Here is a 15525-nt window from a genome sequence, read left to right on the forward strand (position 1 = left end):
ATAAGGTTTTACAATGTACGTTAAAAGGGTTTACTCGTATTTACAGGTATCTATAAGATATTATTAGATTTTACAAGCTATTTTATAAGGTTTTACAAGTTATAAGATTTTACAAGTTTTTTATAAGGTTTTACAAGTTTTTTACAAGTTATAAATTCCTTATAAAACTTTATAAGTACCTTGTAAAACCTTTTAAAATACATTGTAAAACCTTACAAAACACTTGTAAATACTTCGTAAAACCTTTAAAATACCTTGTAAATTTTTCCCGCCAAAAATTTTCCCGCCAAAAAAATTTCGCCAAAAAAATTGCGGAATCACTTTTCCCGCAAAAAAAAATTTTTGGCGGGAAAATTTTTTGGCGGGAAAAAATTTTACGGGAAAATTTTACAAGGTATTTTAAAGGTTTTTTACAAGTGTTTTGGCGGGAAAATTGGGAGATCACTTTTCCTCCCAAAAAATATTTTGTATTTTGTGGACCTAATTTTGTTTCAAATAAGGGTAAAATGGTCATTAAAAATTAAAAGAGGGCAAACTTAAAAATGGACTCTCAAAGGGGGCATTTTTGAAAAGGGGTATTGAAAAAGGGGCATTTTTAACAATTTCTCAATAAAAAATGATATCTCCTAGTTTGATTAAGTAATTAGTTGAATCCGGTAACTCGTATATAATTTTGGAGTCAAGTGTATATCAAAGCTATTTATATTGCAAACAAAACAAAACAATCTAACATCTTACCAAAAAAAAAAAAAAACAATCTAACATAAAACAAAAATAAAGTTATGGAGACGTACCTATCACAATTAGTGCTGAAACTGATGGGGTAGGGAACTGAAACACCACAAGTGGTAGGAAGTGAGGCCACAAGGTCAGTATTTAGCCCCTTGATTTCTTTACCCGTTGCTTTAAGGCACTCACATACTTGTTTGCGGTCCGGTGTGGTCTGAGCCATTTGGTACAATGATTTGACTCCCACGCAGCATTCTGATGGCAGTGGACCACTGTTGGTCAAGTAATTTACGCACTGTGCCAGTGTGCTTGTCACTGTCCCACACTGGATGGTTGACTCTGTTGGGGATGCCATGTAAATCGTAAGGACGATGAGGCATGTGATGATCTTTGGAGCAAACGCCATTTTGTTTTTATTACTTTTACTTTGTTGAGGTCGGTAGGGTTTTTATAATTGGAAAAACTCATGAAGGTCATGCGTACCCGCTAATTATGCTTAGTTCCATATGCATGCAAATTTAATGAAAACTTTATTTTTTGGTTTAAGATTAAAAATACACATATTCCAATGTAAATACGTTACATTCCCGATCATCGCTTAATTGAGTTTCAAGAAGATGTAGCGTCAGAAAACTAGATCCAACCTGGAACAGAATAAATAGTTATCTCTACAAATTAAAAATGTAATGGTTTTGCGTTAAATAGTTTTCTTCTAGTTTAATATTAAATGGGCTGTTTGGTATTTCGAAATCTTATACTCCATCCGTTCTTTTATAAGTCATGTTTTAAGCTTCTAATTTTGTTTTTAAATAGATGATGTTTTCAATTTTCAATGCAAATTAATTATTTTTTATTGGTTTTGACTATTTAGATTATGTAGATTGTTTTTTCATTAGTTGATTATATAATAAAGAATGTTTTAGTTTAGAAATAAACAAAAATTAAATGATTTCTTAATCTATGTGCATTCTCCTAAAACATCACTTATAAAAGAACGGAGGAAGTATCAATATTTTCTGAACAAACTAGATAAGCAAATAATTTAATTATATTGAAAAAAATTTAATGATCAACAGAGAATAAAGTGGAAACATATGCTTCTTATTTTTTACATCTAATTAAGTGGAAACATATGTAATTACAATGGATTGCATTGCATTACATTGATTTTTTTTTTTTTTTTTTGTCAACATGCATTACATTGATTTGAATATAAAGAAATGTGTGTATACTAGTTATGTTATTTTTGGGTAATCCCATGGCAACATATGCATTTACCATGGGTCCAAGTCGTTTTTAAAAAATTTAGTGAAGAAAAAGGATCTAGTTTTTAGAATTTTTTTTTAATAAGAAAGTTTAAATTTTTTTTTGGTATTACCAAGGGTCTTTCCATAGATTGAGATGGTACTGTTTTTGGGTACATGTCAAACAAGGTGTTCGTAAGGCTAAGCACAAATTTATGAGGCCACACGTGAGTAAGGAAACTCTTGGACGTGTGGACCGAAAATGGTGATCAAGTGGCAGTTCAAGGAAGTAATGGAATAGAGAAAAAAAAATTGGTAATGGTCCAAAACATCAAATGGTAAAGAGTTGGAGACATCAAAGGAAAATGACAAGAGAGGAAAGCGTGGAAAACAATAGACGGACAAAGAGATTTGGATATTTATCGAACAAGGACTCTTGGAGGTTATACGGTCACACGTACTTGGAGAAATCCAAAAGGATCTCCACAATTCCTAGGCGAATTATTTTTAAAAAATATCAGCAAAAGAAAAAATGTCGTAGGCAACTCATTTTAGAAAATGGATATTATCTGTTTAATCGTAAATCGATCTAGAACATGATAACCCCATTTTTTTTTTTCGTTTTATACATGGTAATGTAATCGTTGTAATTAATTTATGCTTGGAAAACACTCTACAAAGTTCAATAAAGGAAATCAGTAAAAGGTCTAGAGTCGATGGACATTTTAATGTTTTTGGTAAATTTTCAGGGTTTTTACTTTAAAAAGTAACGCTTAAAATAGGAAGAAAAAAAGTAAGGTGCTTTAGCAACTGCATGTAGGGTCGATCGACATATCACACACTCAGTCACTCACCGACGAAAAAGATTACAAAAGAAAGAGTGATAAGTGTAAATGAGCAAGTTGTGAGTGTGTGTGAAGAAGTAGGTAAGGATTGATTAAAAAAGCTTCTTGTGCTGTGAAGATCTACTGTTTTTCCTCATATACGATCATCTTTCTGGCAAACACAAAATTTTGAGGAAACTCTTGTCTCTAGAGTAAACTAATGAAATCGAACCTTAATTCTAAGCTTTTTTGTTTTATTTTGAACATATCATGTATTAAGGAATCCAAGTATCTGTTTTAAAAGCATACGAATCAGTCCATTGGACTATCTTAATATTGATTAGAAATTATTTTTTTTACCTCTAATTAAGTCAGTTGATAATAATCGTATTATACAAACTTAGTGTACGGTAGTTTATTATACTGAGGAGAAGAAGGAACCGGATACATTCAAAGCATAACATGGCCAAGTGAGTGGCAAGATTTTGAAAATAATACATACTATATATATCGTAATTCCATATATCATTAGAGGAGTACATAACACAGACGACCAATTAAATGGACCGTCGTCATATATAAAGAAACGCATGAAAACACAAATTCTAAAACACAGCAACAATAACAGTATAAAGGATACACTCTTATATAGTGACATCTTAATTATTTTTTAATACTCTCTCATAGATTATATGAAAACCCTTCAGCGTCTATCACCTCTTGATCACCTCACGCTACATAACCAACCACATACATCAAAATCCAAACAAAAATATTACAATCTCAAGTAAAAATGTATAATAAATAGAGTGAGAGAAAATTACGTACGTGTTACAGTTGGTTCTGGCACTGATGGGGTAAGAGATCCTAACACGGCAAGCACCAGGGAGACGAGCAGCTCGACCAGCATTAAGTCGAGAACCCAATGCTCTAGCTGCTCCCTGGATACAACGACAAGCTTGTTGTCGGTCACGGGTGGTACGAGCCATGCTGTGGAGCCTCTGAACGCCAGAGCAACACCCTCTAGGAATGAAACCGCCTCGGGTCAAGTAGTTATAGCATTGACCCAAGCTGCCGGTGACTGCGCCACACGAGATTGCTGCCTCGGATGCCATTGGAGCGGCCACTAACATGCACACAATCACCAAAGTTGACAACTTCAAGAGTCCCTCCATATCTTTAAACTTTTTGTTTCTCTTTTTTACTTAAGTAAGTAATGGATTGGATGATGATTAATGGTAATGAAGGTTGGGTTTTATATAGAGAGAGCGAAGAGCCCAAATGCATGAAAGTAGAAGGTGTGAGGTTAGTTGGTGGTTGGTTTCATTTATTGCATTGCTTTCTCTTCTCTTATCTTTGGCTTTTGTAGTTTAAATTAATCTAAGCCAATTACTTCGTCCTCTCCGTTTTGTGATCAGATCTATACTATATACTATATAAAAATGTTATTCATTCTTGTATGCACATTTTTTTCCCTTAAAGGCCAGTCATTGTTCAACATATGTCCTACTTAGCAACATGTCAACGTTGGTGGTAGTATTAGATTGATTTCAGGGCACTGAAACAGAGTCACGCTTCTCTTATGCAAGTAATAAACTTATTGACTTATTGTCTTGGATCCCTCAAACTATAGACAAATTTAAGATATGCACATCAGTTAGCTACTTCAGTCTGGTCCGTTTCGATTTTGTTCAAGCTTTTATTTTGAAGTATGGTTTTGCTCTAACAAAGCTATAGAGTAAAAAGTCTTTGGAAATGTTGACAAAAAAAAAGTCTTTAGAAATTAAGATTTTAAGAATATAAGGAAATGCAATTGATATTGTAACCTAATCCACGAAACGTAAATCTATTGAACCAAATGTTACACGGACAAAGTTTTGCTCTCGACTATTCATGTTTTATACAAGAATCTCTTCTTCTTTTTGCACTCTTTTTAAAACAAAATAGTAAAATCCTGGATAGAGAGAGTTGAACGACGAATTCCAAGCATCTAAAACTGTAGAAACATACATATACTTGACTATTGACTCAATCCGCCTTGCCAAATTCTCCAACATTCGTGCTGCTGCTCTCCACCACCGTCTCTCTTACAAACCTACAACAACATTTTCAAGAAGTAGGTTCAAGAAAGAAAGATATACGTATGAATTGCAGAGGACAGGAACACCATTTACCTCGCCAGCTTCTCTCGTGAAGATTGTAAGACGTAAATGGAGAGTACAAAAGAAAATGTGAGAGCTGATCACAAGTAAACAACATCAGTATACATTGTATAAGCTTATTGTCTAATTAATTAATTGATTAACAAGACGAAACAGGAATTACCTGAGCCAAAGAGGACATAAAATCCCGAGGATACATCAATCTCTGACTGCTCCTTCCTGCATCACAATAAAGTGTCTCAGCCACGTATCACTAACGTGATGTTCCTTAACAAGGAGAGAGGAGAAAAAAGCTGAAAGAGGTTGGCAAAATTAGTGTACCATGTGTATCTAACTAGAACATGTTTTGGCCAGTGTTCAGGATCCCAGAACTGCTTACGGATCTCCGGGTGTGTATTTAGATCTGTTCATGGATAAAATCTCAACTCAGATATACTGATGTTGCCTTGCAAATATTTGAAGTAACTGAGTGCTACTCTATGGCAATGGAAGTAGAATTGCAGATTAAAATATCAGAGCATGGTGTTCATTCCTTACAAAAAAAATCAATGCCATTATTAACATAAACATGGTTCAGGCAACTTGTACGAAATAAGGAAACCATGGAATCATAGATGAGCATGAAAATGTAAATTTAATTGAGTACCGCCACCAAAAAGTTGGATTGAATCAGTCTGTGATATAGACATAATGATAACAGCAGAAAAAAACTGGGACTATAAAGCAAACTGCCTCTATATAAGCACCCAGTGTCTCCAAAAAGGTGAAAATGTTTTGACGTTCACCAGATAATGTTAGACTCTCTGGAGAAAGCATTGTAAAATTGAAGCCAGGTTAACTTAACTAGGCCTAAGACATGGGGTTTAAGCAACTAAGCATCCAACCCTGAGAAGCTACTACATATTATGTCATATAATCTTGAGTTTTAAGATATGAACGTAAGAACTGGCATATCTGGTTAAGCCAGAACAGACAAAATTCTCTTATTCGCTGAGAAGATAGACGGAAATAAGTCAGGACAAAATAGCTAGATAACGAGTATTACATACAGCTATGAGGCATATCAACAACTTCAGCTGTGACTCCAAGCAGATCTCCTCCAGAATATCTCTGTGCAAATGAAAAAATCAAGCCACACCGAAAAATCCAAAAGCTGGTATTATACAAATCTCCCAGTTTTCTTGGTAGCAAATAATCTAATCAGTCGAATATTAGAAAACGACTCAAAATCAATGCTTAACATACCAAATTTACATCGATCATTGGAACTTCTGAGCTCTTACGGTTTATTACCAAAAGCCAGTGAATTAGATATTTCTCACTTCCAACTTGGAATTTTCTGCACATAAAATATCAACACATCAGGCACCAAATTTCTCTAACTTGCATATGACTAATGTACAAACACGATAAATATGTCAATATCCTGCTCCATGTTCAGCACATATAAAACATCAGGAAAAAAAAAATCACAATCTGCAGCAAGACAGAGCTAGAACAAACCATACAAAATCGCTTACGGTAATCAAAACAGATGAGAAATGGCGGAAACATCACAGTATTTTCATCATTTCCTTTCTGAGTAGCAACAATAGAAATTGCTAAATACAGTCTAAAAGCCAGTTAAACCAGTGATGAACTAGGCAAGTGACACAGCAATCTCAATTCAAAATCACCAAATACAGCTATACAAATTCAAGATGGATTCTCACATTTTATATGGATCAGTTCCTGTGTAGCCAATTGGTTTCGCTATGGGGATCAACACCTAAAAATTGGCAAAGAAAGACAAGATTCAATCTAAATTTCCAAATTCTCCATCATCAAATGTTTAAAAACTATTTACACAAAGTACCTCGCGATTAACGGCGAAGATCGGGCAATGTTTTCCGATCACATCATGCCAAGTGGTTCTCGACTGCCACAGAATCAACAGATCCTTCAGTCTCCATCAAATTAGAAATTAATCTCAGCTAAATGTAAAGAGGAGGAGTACGAACTGAGTGATATTGCCCCATCTTGCTCATCCGGACGATATCTCCAGGTCGGTAAGCGCTGGAGAGAGCGGGAAATGATAGAGATATCAGAACTAGAGCTTGAATAAACGCGTTCCACGGTCGTGATCCTGCCACCGCAGCCATGCCCGCCATAACTTTGCTTTGTCGGCGAAGTGAAATTCGCCGGTTATTTTCTTCGCCGGGAGATTTATAATTGAAGCGGAGGTATAAAGATCAAAAGATCATGTATGAACTCTCCCCTGCGTTATTATTGGGCCATAAAACATTAGGCCCAACTTACATGTTGGCTCGGTTTTGACCAGCACTGTGTATTATTATTGGTTATAGGGCCTGGTAACTGACTTTTTTGGGTCGCTGGGCCTGGTTACTGATTAAATATGGAAAATCGACAATCAACTTATATCAGAACAAAAAGACATGGTTTAATAACATATTTTAGTGATGTAAATAATTTTTTTTTTTTTTAACTCATACCTTTCATTAATGTGAAAACCCGGAAATACAACGAGAGCCACCAAGGAAGAAATTTGACCTACAACATAAAAATATAAATTACAACGAATAAACTACAGAAAAACACCAAACTAAGTGACCAAAAGAGAAGGTGCATGAGGAATGATCTTTTGAACTCTAGATAAAAGGTCAAGGTAATACTGGAGAATGTTTTTGATCTCTAAAATCAGAATAGAGGCATGCTTGGGGAGGAATTATGAAGTCTTGAATTACGCTCTTTCCAAATGTAGTACATAGATACTTTAAAGGCTAGTCAGAGAATCTACGCAGTGTTCTTGTCGCGAAATGGATTCCTAAGCCATCTCTCCATCATCAAACATAGTTGGAGGAAAAACATGGGCTTTATCAAAGATATAGTGCCACACTTCGATAACATAGGAGTAATAAAAAAAAAAGTGCTACCTAGATTCATCCACGGAGTTGCAGAGAAGACAAGTCAGTATTCTGTAGACAAGCTAAACCCCACCTAATCAGCTTGTCCCGAGTCTGTAGTCTGTGGCGAGAATTGAGCCAGACAATAAAAGAATGTTTGGGGATTCTACCTTTAAACCAAACAGAGTCAAACCAATTCATCTTAGTGCTAGAAGGGTGTAGATGGTCTCAAGTCTTTGTAGTAGAGAGATTTGAAGCTGGACTTGTAAGTGCGGATGAGGTAAGATAAATTGCATAAAGTAAACGAGACAAGAAATTTGTTAACGAGGTTCGGTTTTTCCTACTCCCCGGGACCAAGTCCAGATTCGATTTCACTATAACAAGAAAGCAAATTACAACCAATTCGCAAACGCGTAAAACAAGCCCAACCCTCTTGATTTACCGCTCCCTTCTATAACGTGAAACCTTAAGGATAAATCTCTACCCTTAACTAAACTCTCCTGAGCCTAGATTTAATCAGGATAACCTAACCCTGAGCTAAACTCCCCCTGAGTCTAGACTTTAATTCTCCAAAGTTTCTCGAACGACCACCACACACGAATCGTCACACCAACGAACCCAATGGTCACCAAAACTCTCCAACGAGAACCTTCAACACCAACACAAAAATAAGCTTGATCACACAAGCATTTAACCCGCGAAACTACGTCGCACACGATCACACACACAATCTCTCACATCGAATCTCCTTGGGATTTTTACTCTTGCAAATCCACATTCTCATAAGGTCACGTCCCCCTTATATAACAAAAAGAAACTTGCGCCTCAAGCTCTTCCAATCACACAGAAGAGAAAGTTTCCAAATCCCATAAGGAAAAGGTTTTCCTTTTTGTCAATTTCCTTTTCTCTTCAAGCAAACTTCCCCTTTACTTACATGATTCCTTTTGCTTCAAACAAAGATAATTTTCCTTTTCTTGACTTGACAAACGCTCCAACACCCAAGTACTCGAGCCCCCCATCAGCAATTATGCATCTCATCTTCCTGAATCACATCTTGTACTACTTTCTGTACTACTTCAACGACTAGTACAGAACACCAAAATAACTGCATCTTCAGGACTATCTCCAAATTTTCAGAGGTAAACATCATCTTCAGCATCTACTTGTAAATTGAACACAGAAGATGGAGGAACGCGGTGTTTGAGTAAATAATTTCGTGGTAAATCATTACAAAAAAGTAGCTAAACGGATTTTGTTTTACAATTTTAAATAATAATAAAAATCCAAAATTTACACAAAGTATTAGACTACATATCACCTTGCTTCCGAGAAGTTATGGTTTCCAGATGTGATGTCGTTGTTATAACGATTAAATGTTTGAACGAATGTGTCTTGCTATATATTTTTAAGATATAACGATATTAATTTTTGGACGGTTATATTTAAATATCTAATTGTAAAATTACATATATTCAATTTTCCATGTGAAATTCTTAAATTTTGATTATGTTTTGCAGATTTTCTATTTAATTTTGTTCTGTATATAACAAGATTTGATTTTTATTTCCAAAATGGGGCATAAACTAGAGATTTTGATTTTTTTTTCTTTTCAAAACAAGACCTAAAATTTTTGTAATTGGAGTTTTCAAAATCTTTTAGAGAACAAAACTAAATATTAGTTTATCTAATTGTTGGAGGTAATTTTTCGGTTTTACCAACCATATCATGATACGTGGGTACCACGACACAAAATCATATGTCGAGAGATTGACAGGTGATCAAATTTCTCGAACACTTGAAACACAGTTAAATCTCACTGTAACTTAAGACAAATGTGCCAACTCAGATCTTAACAGATTAGTATCATATGGTAGGTAGAATTCTCAAATGTTATAATTTTCTTTCTTTAAAAGCATATTCATCTATGATAATCGGGTTTATTTAACAGAAAAACGAGCGAATACGTTAGTTAAATATCTATAAAAGGAAATATATATTTAAAAATTATTTTTGTTAAGATACATGAGAATTTAGTATGATTGGTGGTACAAAAAAAGTGAAAGTTTATAACTTTCTACATGATAGAAGATAAGCAAATCCATGAAAACATCAATAAAATCTTTGACATTTCTTATAAACATTCATAAGAATCACACAAGTCTTTAAAAACTTAATAGAAGAATATCTGAACTTTACAATTAAACAAAACTCTATATTCAAATCAAAATTCTTGACAATAACTTCCCAAATCATTCTAATCAAACTTCAAATGATGTCTTAAGAATTAAATGCTGGTCGTTGTTTCTAAATACTGCATCGTTAAGGTAGATAAAGGTACAAAAAAAGAGCGACATCTATAAGGGTTTGAAGATGAATACACAAAAGTAAGACAAATTTCGTTTTTTTTCTTTTTCGATGCAGTGAAAAAAAAAGGGAGACAAAGAACATCAAATAACACAAAATCGGTCCTCAACAGTAATCACTTGGGATCTTTCAAAACCTAGAAGAAAAAAACTCATCTCTTTCTTCTTCTTCCCCTGAGACATCTCTCGATTCTTCCTACTCTCTTGTTTCGTTCGAACTCTAATCGGATTTTCAATTTCTGGGCGTAGTTTACAACGAACTGATTCCTTGGTTTGATCAATCGGGGTGTTCTTGTATCAATCGACTTTTTTTTTGTGTGTGTTTGGTTAGTTTTTAGTTTTTTTTTTTTGTATTTCCATGGCCGCGGATCTCGATGATTTGGAAGAAGAGAGTTCGTCTTCATTGTCACCACCGCTTATTCCGCCGCCTCGGTCTCCGTCTAATCAGCCGGAGTTTTGGATGAGAGTTGAGGAAGCAACCCGTGAAATTATAGAGCAGGTTCATCCAACACTTGTCTCCGAGGATCGACGAAGAGATGTGATTCTATATGTTCAAAAACTTATCAGAATCACACTTGGATGCGAGGTAAAATTTGTTTCAAACATTCTCTGTTCTGTTCCTCTTTTAACATCTGGAAAAAAAAAACTTAGGCGTGTTTTAAATGTTGGAACTTGCTTGAATCGGCGATGTTGTTGTGCATTTTATTGAGTTCTCTAGATGCAAGTTGATGGCTTTTTAATCTTGTGTTCTGTCTTTTTATTCTTAAGTTGATGGCTTTTCTTGTTAGATTATCTAAAGTCATCTACTTGTTGTTTTCTATTTCAAAGTGGTGTCCTTTTTTGCACACCTTTTTTTTCTGTTACTGACCAGAGATTCTGCAATGTTGCGGCTTATAAGTTTGATTGACTATGGATGTGGTTTGCAAAGTTGTGACTTTTTTTCTATTTGGTGTGTGTCTTTCAGGTACATTCTTTTGGATCGGTTCCATTGAAAACGTATCTTCCTGATGGAGACATTGATCTCACTGCTTTTGGTGGGCTGTATCATGAGGAAGAACTCGCCGCCAAAGTTTTCTCTGTACTTGAGAGGGAAGAACATAACGTGTCTTCCCATTTTGTGGTCAAGGATGTGCAGTTAATACGGGCTGAGGTTTGTTTACGTAATCTCTGTGCTATTCAATTCCAGAAACTAGAGTCTGCAATGAGTATTCCAAGTATGTATATGGTGTTTATGTATGCTTATCGTGTTGGTTGTTATCTCCTCGAGTACCTAAATTTCTTTTCTTTTGCAGGTTAAGCTTGTTAAATGTCTGGTGCAAAACATCGTTGTTGATATCTCTTTCAATCAGATTGGTGGGATTTGTACTCTCTGCTTTCTCGAGAAGGTAATCTGCCCTCTTCAGTATGACCATGCTGTTTCGAACAAATTTAACTAAACTTTTTAAAAGGTAAAATACAGTTTAGGCTTATTTTGTCTGTTTGATATATGTAAAGCTGTCACTAACCTGCCATATTGACATTGTTTTCACCCAACTGCCTTATGGGTTTTCTGGTAACTCAATAGAATTTAATATTGCAAATTGTTTGCAATATCACATGCCTACAATAATATGTTCGAAGCGCATTTGTGTAGAATAATATTCATATCAGCAATTTGGAAGGATGCGATTGTAGAAGACAAAGATTTACTTTTGGAAAATTGACGTTGATTATATGATTACGCAGATCGATCACCTCATTGGAAAGGACCATCTCTTCAAGCGAAGTATCATACTAATTAAAGCTTGGTGCTACTACGAGAGCCGTATTCTCGGGGCTTTCCATGGATTAATATCAACATATGCTTTGGAGACATTGGTCTTATATATCTTCCATCTGTTTCACTCATCATTGAATGGTCCACTAGCAGTAAGGGTCTTCGGCAATTATGAGGGATGCTTCATGTTTTAGTCTCATCTTGATTTACTTAACTTTTTTTATCCCTTAGGTTCTATACAAATTTTTGGACTACTTCAGCAAGTTTGACTGGGATAACTATTGCATTAGCCTGAATGGTCCTGTCTGCCTTTCCTCTCTACCAGAAATTGTTGGTAAGTATTTCCTCTAGTATACAGAAAATTGATTTCTTTTTGCGATATCAGACTTTCAGTATCTGCAATTTCTTTCTTTGATTTCTGTAGTTGAGACTCCGGAAAATGGGGGGGAAGATTTTCTGCTGACCAGTGAGTTCCTCAAGGAATGTATGGAGATGTACTCTGTACCATCACGAGGATTTGAGACAAACCAACGTGGGTTTCAATCAAAGCATCTTAATATAGTCGATCCGCTTAAAGAAACTAACAATCTTGGACGCAGCGTAAGCAAAGGTTGACTGCTTTCTCCAACCATCACAGTTTTTATTGTCCTGTTGGTATCTCTATCTTTATGGATTTAGATGTTTGAGAGGCCTAAGACAGTAGCTTTTGACCTGTCCCTGTCCAGAGTTTTAGCGTTACAGAATATTTATGGTGGGTTTTCCTGACATTCTTGGACTAGGGTATGTAGGTTTTAAGTGCACGCTAAAATTAAGATTGTATTATTCTGGTATGTATTTTCACCCTGGAAATGAAGAAATGTATAAACATGAGAGAAAAACTTAAACTTAGTTTGCTCTGGTAATCCGGTGGATTTTATGGTCTAGATGATTCTCTTTATTGGTAAATTTTTAAAGCACATGGATTTTACTTTCTCTTACACAGGTAACTTTTATCGTATACGAAGTGCATTCACATATGGTGCTCGGAAGCTTGGGCAAATTTTTTTGCAGTCAGATGAAGCCATAAAATCTGAGCTTCGTAAGTTCTTCTCTAACATGCTACTCAGGCATGGGAGTGGCCAGAGGCCCGATGTCCTTGATGCTGTTCCATTTGTAAGGTACAACAGGTACAATGCCCTATCACCAGCTTCCAACCATTTCCAAGAAGGCCAAGTGGTTTATGAATCAGAATCCTCCAGTTCTTCTGGTGCTACTGGAAATGGTAGACATGACCAAGAAGGCTCGTTGGATGCAGGAGTAAGTATATCGAGTACAACTGGGCATGAATTAAGTGGATCACCTGGTGAAACAGCCCCATCGGTTTCAGAGGAACGATTTTCGGGTGACGCAAAAGACTTGGCTACTTTGAGGATCCAAAAGCTAGAGATTTCTGATGATGCAATGAAATCTCCGTGCCTTAGTGATAAGGAAAGTGTCTCTCCTTTGAATGGTAAGCATCATTCTTTTCATCAGATGAGAAATGGAGAAGTTCTAAATGGAAACGGGGTGGGGAAACAGCAAGAGAATTCCTGTCTTGCTGATTCCAGAAGAGTTAAAGATATACATAGTAATGAGAATGAGAACGAGCATGTTGGTCATGAAGACCTGCCGTTTACAGGTGCAGTACCTTGGCCACAGGAGGACATGCATCTCCACTACTCAGGTCATTGTGTTTCTGGCACTCCGAATATGCTGTCTGACCTCTCAGGCGATTACGAGAGTCAGCTTAACAGTTTGCGATTTGGGCGCTGGTGGTTTGATTATGTCCAAAATGGTCCTATGTCTCCACTATCACCTCCTGGGCTGCCTCAGCTGCCGAACAACAATTCATGGGAAGTAATTCGGCATGCTCTGCCATTCAGGCGAAATGCGCCAACTCCAGTAAACGCCAATGGAGTTGTTCCGAGACAGGTTTTTTTTCATGTGAACCCTCAGATGATTCCAGGTCCTGGTTTTGCTATCGAGGAATTACCTAAGCCACGAGGAACTGGAACATACTTCCCCAATGCAGTAATTACTTATTCGCCTCTCTCACATCTCTTACAGCCACTCCCGTAAATGGCCAAGCTTCTAACATCTCCTTTATGCAGAACCATTACAGGGATAGACCGTTCTCCCCAAGAGGAAGGAGCTCACACCAAGCTAGGTCGCCGCGTAACAATGGCCGAAGCATGGTACAGGCGCACTCAGAAATGAATTTTCCTGACAGAAACACTCGTGAGAGACAGCTTCATTATCCCAACCAAACAAATGGTTCATGTGATATGAGTCACACTGATTCACATGAAAGCTTTCCTGATACCAATGGTTCTACAAATCATCCATATGAAAAGGCTCCAGATTTTAGGCCTACGGAGCCTCTACCAGTGGAAGTACTCTCCCCTCCTGAGGGCAGTAAGCCAAGAGATAGCATTGAAGGTCATCATAATCGGCCACATCGTCCAAAATCTATACCCTCATCGACACAAGAAGATCGGTACAGTCTATGTCTCTTACCCTCAAAAACATAGTCTTCATTGAATTATTACCATCGATCACCAAAGCCTCTATCTAATTCACTGTAGTAATGTACATGTAGGGTAACGCCTACGCAGTCATACCATTTGACAGATGATCATGAGTTCCCTCCTTTGTAGTTGTGGTCTGAATTACAAACGCTTGCTCTCTAGACCGTTATAGGAACAGGTATAGTTTTCTAACTTGGTTTGTCTCCTAAGTTATTTGTTTTTACCTCCTGCAAGAAAGAGAAAAAAAGAATGGAGCTGATATGTTTTGGGCTGTGGTTTTTTCTTGTATGTTATCTCTGGTGCTATAGAATAATTTATATGTATCTTTATCAAACTTTCTGGACAAAACCTTTGCAAAGCTTTGTATTTTCTACTTAGACAGGTTTGCTGAGTGTATTATAGGATGTTTTTATTTTCAAAGTCTCTATTCTATCTTCGTGATTCTTCTTCTTGTTTCTTTTTGTCAAAGTTCTTCTTTTCTTCTTCTTCTTGTTTCTTGATTCTTCTTCCTAGTGGATGGTAAAAAGTAGCAAGGTTTTGGTCATTATAAGTTATTTCATATCATGTCTTCTTTTAGTAAAATATGTCAGAAAAATTCTTGATATTGGGTCCCATTGGTGACGTAAAATAGTAAGAGTTTCTTTAGCGGGGAAAGATAATGGTAACTGTTAGCAGAATAGTTAAAAAAGAAAACTTAAAGATAAATTATCGCTCTTAGTATCGCTAATTCTTTCCGCTTGGTAATAATCAAAATGGTAAGGTCCAATTGGTGACATCAAATAGTAAGAATATTTTAGCGCGAAAAGATAATGGTAACCGTTAGCAGAATAGTTAAAAAAATCTTAAAGGTAAATTATGTTTTTAATATCGTTAATTCTTTCCGTTTTTATGATTGGTAACAATCAAAATGGTTAGGTCCGATTGGTGATCAAATAGCAAAAATATTTTAGCGCGAAATGATAACGGTAACCGTTAGCAGAATAGTTATAAACAAAAAA

General features: G+C 36.0%; 4 protein-coding genes across 5 annotated transcripts in view; 1 reads left to right on the forward strand and 3 right to left on the reverse strand.

The window, feature by feature from the left end:
* The window catches only part of LOC9313880 (non-specific lipid-transfer protein 12), a 2436-nt gene extending 1274 nt beyond the window's left edge, over positions 1–1162 (reverse strand). Inside the window, exon 1 of the mRNA XM_021024748.1 lies at positions 795–1162. Coding sequence (XP_020880407.1) covers positions 795–1135 — 341 coding nt within the window. The 5' untranslated portion in view covers positions 1136–1162. The remainder of the gene's footprint in view (positions 1–794) is intronic.
* A 2106-nt stretch (positions 1163–3268) lies between these two features.
* Positions 3269–4264, reverse strand: LOC9313881 (non-specific lipid-transfer protein 5). The gene is made up of 2 exons (XM_021024749.1): positions 3626–4264; positions 3269–3531 (listed from the first exon to the last, which is right to left on the reverse strand). Exons 1-2 carry the CDS (start codon positions 3970–3972, stop codon positions 3522–3524), a joined length of 357 nt encoding a protein of 118 aa, XP_020880408.1. The 5' UTR covers positions 3973–4264; the 3' UTR covers positions 3269–3521.
* A 350-nt stretch (positions 4265–4614) lies between these two features.
* LOC9313882 lies at positions 4615–7259 on the reverse strand. Its single transcript, XM_002877768.2, has 9 exons — positions 6960–7259; positions 6815–6877; positions 6672–6727; positions 6205–6298; positions 6009–6069; positions 5281–5362; positions 5123–5178; positions 4972–5035; positions 4615–4892 (listed from the first exon to the last, which is right to left on the reverse strand). The coding sequence occupies exons 1-9, from the start codon at positions 7107–7109 to the stop codon at positions 4826–4828; spliced, it is 693 nt and encodes a 230-aa protein (XP_002877814.1). The 5' UTR covers positions 7110–7259; the 3' UTR covers positions 4615–4825.
* A 2788-nt stretch (positions 7260–10047) lies between these two features.
* On the forward strand, positions 10048–14961 carry LOC9313883. 2 transcript variants are annotated; one of them, XM_021024744.1, is made up of 9 exons: positions 10048–10811; positions 11190–11375; positions 11518–11610; positions 11951–12133; positions 12213–12315; positions 12406–12591; positions 12964–14030; positions 14111–14496; positions 14599–14961. In XM_021024744.1, the coding sequence occupies exons 1-9, from the start codon at positions 10584–10586 to the stop codon at positions 14654–14656; spliced, it is 2490 nt and encodes an 829-aa protein (XP_020880403.1). In that variant the 5' UTR covers positions 10048–10583; the 3' UTR covers positions 14657–14961. The 2 variants fall into 2 exon arrangements, with proteins under 2 accessions (XP_020880403.1, XP_020880404.1); XM_021024745.1 differs by having other exon boundaries at positions 10053–10811; positions 14585–14961.
* Positions 14962–15525: the final 564 nt, after the last annotated feature.

This window comes from Arabidopsis lyrata (assembly GCF_000004255.2).
Source record: "Arabidopsis lyrata subsp. lyrata unplaced genomic scaffold ARALYscaffold_5, whole genome shotgun sequence".
Classification (NCBI taxonomy): domain Eukaryota; kingdom Viridiplantae; phylum Streptophyta; class Magnoliopsida; order Brassicales; family Brassicaceae; genus Arabidopsis; species Arabidopsis lyrata.

Bases quoted from the DNA above. Each gene is read 5' to 3' on its own strand.
- LOC9313881 (XM_021024749.1), bottom strand. From the start codon at position 3,972: ATGGAGGGACTCTTGAAGTTGTCAACTTTGGTGATTGTGTGCATGTTA.
- LOC9313882 (XM_002877768.2), bottom strand. From the start codon at position 7,109: ATGGCGGGCATGGCTGCGGTGGCAGGATCACGACCGTGGAACGCGTTT. The intron at 6,728-6,814 runs GTACTTTGTGTA...GCCAATTTTTAG, and splicing joins TCTTCGCCGTTAATCGCGAG to GTGTTGATCCCCATAGCGAA. The intron at 6,070-6,204 runs GTATGTTAAGCA...TCATTTGCACAG, and splicing joins CAATGATCGATGTAAATTTG to AGATATTCTGGAGGAGATCT.
- LOC9313883 (XM_021024744.1), top strand. From the start codon at position 10,584: ATGGCCGCGGATCTCGATGATTTGGAAGAAGAGAGTTCGTCTTCATTG. The intron at 12,134-12,212 runs GTAAGGGTCTTC...TTTATCCCTTAG, and splicing joins CATTGAATGGTCCACTAGCA to GTTCTATACAAATTTTTGGA. The intron at 14,497-14,598 runs GTACAGTCTATG...ATGTACATGTAG, and splicing joins TCATCGACACAAGAAGATCG to GGTAACGCCTACGCAGTCAT.